General features: G+C 39.0%; 1 protein-coding gene across 1 annotated transcript; it reads right to left on the reverse strand.

Moving 5' to 3' along the window:
* Positions 1-485: 485 nt before the first annotated feature.
* Positions 486-8,551, reverse strand: GSTK1 (glutathione S-transferase kappa 1). The gene is made up of 7 exons (XM_035894557.1): positions 8,452-8,551; positions 7,554-7,682; positions 7,099-7,199; positions 6,644-6,679; positions 3,780-3,896; positions 3,161-3,254; positions 486-1,847 (listed from the first exon to the last, which is right to left on the reverse strand). Exons 1-7 carry the CDS (start codon positions 8,540-8,542, stop codon positions 1,798-1,800), a joined length of 618 nt encoding a protein of 205 aa, XP_035750450.1. The 5' UTR covers positions 8,543-8,551; the 3' UTR covers positions 486-1,797.
* Between the last annotated feature and the right edge of the window lie 422 nt (positions 8,552-8,973).

Genomic DNA, 8,973 nt, shown 5'->3' on the forward strand with positions numbered 1-8,973 from the left:
CTGGGTCAAAGGACAAAGTTTCATGAGACCGTGGCTTCCACCATGAGATTATTTCAAGATGTTCCTTGCGTTGTCCCCACCTTCCCAGCAGAGTGCCTTACCTCCCATTTTGCCCATTTCTGAGGCAGCACTGCCTATGGCAGTGGCCCCAGGTCACCACGGTGATCTGGCTCAAAGTGATGTTTCAGTCTTTCCATTTTTATCACAACCGCAGAATCAGTTTAGTAGCACAAACTGGAGACTGGCAAATTTCAGGGGGGAAATGGTAAAAAATGTCTTTAACGTGGCTTTAAGGGACTCAAAGAAACCTGTGGCGTACACATACATGGTAACTTCCCTGTCATCCTAACTCCTAAATTAACGTAGCCTCCTGTATCTCACAAAGATTTCCTTAAATTCCAGGCTGGATTTGCCCAAAGACTAATGGGTGCACTGGTGGAAAGGGGGAAGGAGTTCTCAAATTGTAGGATATTTCCTGAAGAGCTGAAAGAGGTGTAAGAAGGAAAAACTCTGGATGGGGGAACAAATGATATTCCCACAACACTTACAGCTGTTAAGAACATGAAGGATAGAGATTTTTTTTCTGATGCTTTGTTCCAGGATTTGCTGTTCAGGTGAACAAGCAAGAATATACTTTACCTTAAAGATCAGAAGGAGACAAAAAATGGAATTCCAGCTGCTGCTAGTTCTTCTGCTTCCTTCAGTGATGCGTCAGAGACAGCCAGGCATCACTGAGAAAACAAGTCTCACAAATCAAATTAGTTTGAGTGAGTGTGTTATTCCAATTCAGCCAATACAGGGCCAGTGTGAAATTTCTAACTACTGTAATCGGAGATGAGAGTGAAAAATCAAGTGGTTTGGTTTTAATTTTATTGTTTGCATATTTTTCCCTCTGCAGACTGTATGATAGGAAGTCCCTCATAGCCATATCCAAATCACCTTTGGATAGGCAGCAATTAGGCCATCCTTGAGGAAACAGAACGCAGTCTGGTTAGGTTACCAACTAAACTTACATGGTATTCACCATTGTTCTCCAGAGACATTACCATAAAACTGACTTTAATTAAAAACTCCTGCAAGGTCTGTGGTTGGTGCCCGAGAATGGATGTGCGTGGTGGTCTCCTCAAATGTCAGCCACTGCAGAGCGAGGGGTATAAAATACTGTTCAGGAGGGGGACAATTCCTTTTGAAATACTTGATTGGGTTCCCCAGATTTTTCTTTGTGCTTGAATTGTCCCTCTCTCTTCCACTATTCTCTCTCATGTCCCCTTCAGTTGCCATGCTGCAGAGTAAAAGGCAGCATGAATACCTTGTCCTGTGCTTCTAGTGTCTATGTAGTATCTTGGACTTAAAATAAAAGGAGAATGGGGCCAGCTTCTTTTAGGCTGTCTCTGTGTGTGTGTTTCTAAAGGACAAGCAGGAAGATACAAGAAATCCAGGCATCTCAGTCCCATAACAACAATTTAATCCTCATGCTTTTAGGGTGAGAGAAAGAGAACTAATCAGGAAAGAAGAATGTTTAATCTGCAAGAAGTTAAATATGTAATGTTTAATCTTTAATGTTCATCATTAATCTGTTGAAAGAAAAGCAGCACATTTGTATTGGAGAAGACCTCACTGACTGGTAATACTGGCAAACCTTGAACTTCTTCCTAATTAGAGATGAGACTGAGCTGTAAAGTTAGCTGTTAAGGATGAGAAAGCCATCGCTCCATAAAATTGGATACATTCAGATAATCACTGAAGATTGACCATGTACATATATATTTTCACTCTTACATATTTCCCCAGGACTTTTCACATTTTGGGGCTTGGAACTGATGGAACTGGTCCTAGCCACTTTTCACCTGCAAGACAAACCAGCACAAAAGAGAAAGTTAAAATTTAATGCATAGAAGTGATTAGCTAGTCACATTTCTGCAGTAGGATGACTATTCTTACTCTTCTTTTGAAGGGTAACTACTGATGATGGAATACAAATTTGTATCTTGTTTGGCATGCTTCAGCCAGCTCCCTAAATCCTTCACTCTTCTAGTCCCAACTGAAGCTGTACAGAAGACTTAATTTCCTCTGTCACAGATGAGGTTCTGCTGGTCTGTGGCACTCCACATAAGGGTGAAGCCAATTCTTTTTACAACTCCTTTTTTGAGGGGCTGGGTGTAAGGAAGAGAAAAAGGCTGGAAGGCAGGGGAATCAGAGAAACAAAAGGAAAACCTGTTGAAGTCCTTGTAGTTGAGACTAGAAACCAGGCCATAATATTCCAGTTAGGATTAGTGACTATTGTAGTGGGTGTTGGGTATTCATCTTTCTCGCTTTCATTTTCATCAGGAGTATTTTTATAGAATCAGAAACCCATCCAGAAAATAAAATAAGCCTCACAAAAATTCCCTTCTGTTTAAGCCTATGACTAATTTTAGTTTCATTAAGACTCTCTGCTGAAACTTTTCAACAAATGCATCAGAGCTAATTATGCCCATAACTCTTTCTAGTGATAAACTCTCTCAAGTGCCAAATCTTGAGATCAATAGTCAAATGCCCTCTAGCTCACGTAAAGCAGGTGACTGAGTTTTATTAGTTATCACAACCTATTCCAATTATCTTTAAAAATTTAAAGTTCATAGTCTATTAATAGAAAAATGAAAAGAAGGATGGTCCATATAAGAATTTCTGTTAAAAAGTTGTGTAGTTAGGTAATTACAAGTTATAGATTGGGGAGCTGTGATAATGTACTTTTTGTTAAGAAACAACAGATATAAAACGAAAATGTTAAAACTACAAAAAAAAAAAAAAAAAAAGCATTATCAGCCATAGTCTTAATCTTAGCCAAGACCCAATGCCCAGTACCAAAACGGTTAAATATGAACATTTTGAAAACTAAAGAGTTTCAGCAGTAATTTGAGAATGGCATGTGGAGCAAAAAGCCTTGAAACATACCAACAAAGGATAGAGAATGCAAGTTACTTCTAGTTTGGAAAAATTACATCTTTGGTCACTAACTGTACTGAGATACATTCCAGTCAGCAGTTTCATCCCACGAGAAGAATACCCAACATTATTTAATATTTGAAAGACCCCAAGAGTGTTTTATTTAGCTGTTACACACTTCATTAAAAGAGGGTGAAAGCATGAAACCAGAAGTGATGTTATTAGGTATACTCACCTATAACGCTGCCTAGCAGCTCTAAACGATCAGAGCCAAAAAAGAGATGAGGTTCCCCATTAAAATGTGCCACAACAGCAGGCATCCCAAATGCCTATTGACGTCATGGAGATGAAACAGAGAATGTTACAATGAGAGAAATTTTTACAGACACATGATCAGTCTTCAGGAATAAAAAGCAAAAACTTTGACTTTTTTCCTCCCTTTCTTTTCACCTTCTTCATTCTTAAAGGTGAGACTGATGGAGCCATCAGAAAGTAGGGGACTCTGGAGCCTGTGTGCTGCATTTGAAGAAGCAAAAAAAGCAACCTGATAAATCTGCAGTTTTATGTCAAGTAGCGATAAATGGTATCTCTTAGTACTGGTCCTGTAGCTCCCCATCCTTGCTGTCTGGCTAGGATTTGCTGAATGGGCCAACCTTGGCTTCCCAGATGACAATGACATGAACTACCAACTACAGTGAGTTAGCTCCCACATGTTCAAAAAGCAAAGACCACCTAAGAGAGATGGTCTATATAGTGCTTTCTAATCACCACCTTTGTTGTTCCTTGCTTCACAGTATTTTTAATAGACAAGGAACGCATAGCTGTGATACCAAATGGCATTGGACGCGTCTCACCCCATATTTTATTGCTTTCTCTGTTGTCTCTTTTAGTCGGTTCTTCACTGCAGGGGATGAAATCATTTCAAGCAGCTTTTGGGCAAGCTCTGGTGATAGCCCAGCTTGTCCTGCAACCTGAAAAAAAGATGATATAATTACAAGTACTCTAATACTACATATTCTAATTTCTACTATGGTCTAATTGATTTAATCTTCAGTATTACCACCCAAGGTCTATTACCAAAAAAATTACAAAATACCCTTGAAGCACTTCTTGCTCAACTGTCTTGCTGAATTCCCAACCTATTTATCATTTATCAACTCTCAGATACATAGTAGAAGGGATATTTTAAACTTCTAAGCCCCAAATCTGCACTTTTTTTTAGGAGTTCCTAAACAGAAAAAAAAAAGAAATAAAAAAAGAGAAATACTAAGTTTCATTTCTGATACAATGACTTATAACTTACAAAAAAACAAAATTTGAAAATTGTTGTTCTAAAAATCTTACTGTACAAGCCTGCCAAAACAAAACCAGTGTTTATGACAAACGTGGCCACGTAGGATCTAGATGTGATACTGCATGAAAGAGACTAGCTCAGGCTTGAAACAGTTGCTAGTGTTATTGCGGTATTAGGCTCCTCTGTGCCTCTGCCACACAGGATTGAGATAAAGGGGCCAAAAGTAAAGGTCCAATGTTTATTGGGAACATCAAAGTTACAAGTACCTATTTTAATTAGTATTTCACAAAAAATTTTAGCTTCCATGCCATCTACCTGAATGACAAGCCCTTTTTCTTTCAAAAAAAAAAAAAAATGCTTACGGTACTGCACACAGACCGGTAATCCTGCACATGCAGGTGTTAATGATTTTTTTTCTTTCTTTCAATCACTATTTGTTTAGCATCCACATTTTCTTGTGCCTTCTACTTCCACATCAGGGAGATAAGGAGCTCTTTTTGACTCTGCTTCACAGGAGATAAACAAGTGTAGCAGTGGAGTAGAACAAAATGCTGTGTATGCTTGTTAATCAGCGTTTAGACTGCAATATTTACACAGAAGCATAGTATCTGGACCTCACCATGTTAGCGCAGAAGGGGTATTTAAGTGGACTCAAAGGATTAAAAGATTATACATTGCTTCTACAGTAATTTATGTGAAGTTACTGCTGACTAAAAAAAGTAGTAAAAAAATACTAAGGAATTGTATCAAGTAAACAACATTCCATTTTTATTCACCTATAAATACTCAGATTAAAGGGTTGGGACCCCTCGCCCATCTTTGGATGGCATATTTCCAGAAAAGAGGAATGTTTAGCACTTGCTGCAGGGGTGAATGAAGACAGACACAAGCAAACAAGGAGATGCCCACATCTCTGCCTTGCTGAACATAGGCAGCTAGACCGCCAAACAGTGACTAAATTACAGAGAGATCTGAGTGTGAAGTTTGTTTCTCTGAAGTTCTGTATGTCCTTGCTTTATCTTTATTTCAGTAATGATGGATTCAGAGACTATGAGTGGACTTTATATATTTATGTACTGGGTCTGGCTGGAATGGAGTTATTTTTCTTTCCATCAACTCCTATGGTTCTGTGTTTTCTATCTGTGACCAAACCAATGCTGATAGCACACTGCTGTTTTAGCTGTTGTTGAACAGTGCCAAGGCCTTCTCCGTTTTCTCACTCTCCACCCCACAAAGATACTGGGGGTGCGCAAAAGGTTTGGAGAGGACACAGTAAGGCAGATGACCTGAACATATAACATCATGCTCAGCAATAAGCAGCGAGGAGGGGGCTTAGGGAGGTTAGCCACCTTTTGCTTGGGAACTGGCTGGACATTAGTCTACCCGTGAGGAGTGGTGAGAGACTGCCTTTGCATTACTTGCTTTGTTTTGTTTCTCTCTTCTTCTACTTCTCCTTTGCTTATTAAGCAATTTTATCCTGACCCACAAGTTTTCTTGCTTTTATTCTTCTTTTCCTCTTCCCCTGTCCCACTGTGCAGTGGTGGGAAGTGAGCAAGCACCTGTGTGGTGCTTAGCTGCCTACCAGGGTTAATGCACCACAGTTTAATTATATCCTTCACGAATTGCCTCTTGAAAAGACAAAATGCAAACCTTTGCTGAAAATCTGGTAAAAGTAAGGTACACTAAGATGAAGCTGAGTGCAAGGACTACACTCTGGAGAAAACAGCAAGACTGAAAGTTTCAGCTTTCAAATAGGGATGTTGGATAGGAGAGACTAGTCATGGACAATTCCCCTCTTTTCTTCATATTCCAAGAACTTAAAAAATAAAAAAGTGTAGAAATAAGAGCCCTTAAAGAGGATCTCATGGTATACTAACTTACATGCCATTACAGCTTTTACTGTAATAAACAAAATCTAAACAGAAAAAGAAAATACATCAGAAGAGTATGATTTCTAAGCATGTAAAAGGGCAGTACAGCACTGAATTTAGTAAAGTCTGACTCCATCACTCCAAGGAAAGTCAACTTTCCCAAAGTGTTGCATTTCACCTGAAGATTTCATATAATAGCAAAACCTCAGTGCATTCTGGAGACACTGATCACACTTTCACTACTGTAAAACAGATAATAGATAAATAATAAAATAGATAATTCATTGTCCATCCTGGGTATCTTGCCACATGAAACAACAAAAAAGGAGATCCTGGTTCTGGGTGTCATTAAAAGCATGACCAAAAATAAAAAAATAAAAAATCATTCCAAACAGAACTGCTAGGGAATTAAATCCACTTTTTTCTATGTGAAATTTTTCAAAACTCCAAGTGATCATTTAACTAAGCTGTCTTCATGCCTATTACTGATCCAAGCCATCAGTAAGAATCTGTATCAGAAATGCAAAAGCACCAACAAAAAGGAGACACTTACAGCTAATATATTCTCCGGCTGACTGATATCTTCACGCTGGCAAAAGAATAAAATAAATAATTCAGTAATTAAGAACAAAAGCTCAGCTCTGGACTTGAAAGCAAGTTTTCTAAGAAAATAGAAATAAAAACAAATACTAGTTGCAGGAGAAATTTCCTCAGAAAAAGTTTTAAGTCATCTAATCTAGGAATTTATTAAGTGCTTTCTGATAGGAACTACTGATCCACTCAGCCCACAGGACTCGCCATATATAGCTAAAAGAAGGCAAATTAAGCTGACTATAAGTTAGTTCTTTTTTTGTGATGGCTCTTGAACCACTATGACCTTAAGTTTCCTGCTATGAATTTTCACGAAAAGACACTTCCTTTTTCTTGCTCAAATTCCACTTTTGAATGAAGTGGGACAGGAATGGTGACCGAGAAAGGATCAAGAAGTTGGTTTCATAAAATACTGACCTGTGACCAAAACCGTATCCAGAATTCCCTAGATAAGGGTTCCAAGAACCGTGGTTCTGTCATGTCGATGGCTGTGATAAAGCGCATGGCCCCAAGACTGCCTGGGATCAGTGGGAAGACAGAGAAACATACTGAAACACTGGATCAGGAACAGATATGGTCTGCACAAGTGCTACCTAAGAACAGTATTATCTTCTCTGTAACAGTCCCCAAAAAGTAAAGTTTATGTTGAGTCACAATATCTTCCATGCTAATATCATTCATAAGCATATTTCTCCAGAAGTTCCTTTTATTGTTAAAAATGCACATAATTCATATTGCTCACAGATACAGGAAGAGGCTGTGGACAGCTCATCGTCATTCAAGACATTTATCTTCACCTTTACTGTTAGGGAGAACCTGAACCAGAAGTGCTAGAGTTGAAAGGTACCAGCTAAGCTAAGTATCTTACTTACTTGTACCAAGGATACGTGGGAAGTCATCTTCTGAAATCCTTACAGGCACTTGGTAGTATTTTGCCATCCTTTTTATATCCTTCAGCATGTATTCTGCACGCTTTGGCAACATTGCTGGGGGCTTGTTACCTTTCAGAAAAAGTTGAGATTTTCAGCTGTATTATAATAACACTGGGCAAAACAAAACTGAACAAATTATACCTCATCCATACATGTGTCTGAGAAAGAGTATAATTTCATATTGGCTTACTGAAACACACACAGCTTTTCTGAAGACAATGCTAGGATGTAAACATGATTTATTTTGGTTTTGCACAGATCAACCCTTTAAGTTAGCAGAACCAGTTTTAAACTGAGGTACAAATGTCCTAGTAGGGATTTATATTGATTCAGACAGATGACTTGTAGGCTAAACAACTACTAATGCGTGGGTAAACAAATGTAGAGACTTGTTAATTTCATGATTTATGAGTTACAAGTGTCAATGATTAACTACGTCTAATAAGGCCACAAGTACTATTTTATGGCATACTCGGATACTTCATGCATGTTACAAACTGCAAGTGTTCTACAAATTATTTCTCGTTTGAACGAAACGTAAAACTTTTAGGAAAACATTCCATATAAAATTATTATTATCCTATTTTAGATATGCTGAACTTTGGCATAGACTGTACGTACCACAAACAGTGGCTGTGTAGTTGCACAATATGAAATTCCTTGTGGCTGTTTTGGCAGTCACTACTGAGCTCCACAATCATGTAGTTAATGTTACTGGTGCCAAAACTCAGTTTAAAGCTGGCTCTGTGGGCTCTGCACTCACTAAGAGTTTGTCCACTAGTGTCCTACTAGTGAAGAAGGTACTTCCCTACAGAGCTAATCTCCCTGTATTGCCTACCAGTTGCTTGCATTATGCCACCAAGGAAAGCTGGACAGAAGTGCAGATCAATATTCCAGATGTGCTGGTACCGGCAGAGCACCTGCAACATAAAAAAAGTCGTGATGGATGAACAATCCGAGATGTCTATAGAGCTGCATGCAGCTAGGAAATAAGCCAAGGCATTAAGTAGACACTGCAGATAAATCCTTTTCTACTATTATTAGTGATAGTCCTAAAAGCTTTTCTGGAAGCTGCCAGAGAACTCTGATTTCAGGAAACCCGAAAGGACAGCATTCGTGTTGTCACTATACAAGTCTAAGCAGGGGTAAATAAGGAAACGATCAAGCTCAAGAGTGGACACTTGCACTTGTTACCAACATCAAAACTGCCCCTAAAGCAAAACGCTGGGCAGCGGCTCCCAAATCCGCACAGGCCGTGCTGCCCTTCAGCTGAGACACGCTTCCTTGGCGTCCCTGGTTCCCAGCACTTGAGGAAGAAACCGAAATACCCCTCCTAGGCGAGACAGCAGTACAACGGAAC

This window comes from Egretta garzetta, unplaced genomic scaffold (assembly GCF_000687185.1).
Source record: "Egretta garzetta isolate BGI_Z169 unplaced genomic scaffold, ASM68718v1 scaffold85, whole genome shotgun sequence".
Classification (NCBI taxonomy): Eukaryota; Metazoa; Chordata; class Aves; order Pelecaniformes; family Ardeidae; genus Egretta; species Egretta garzetta.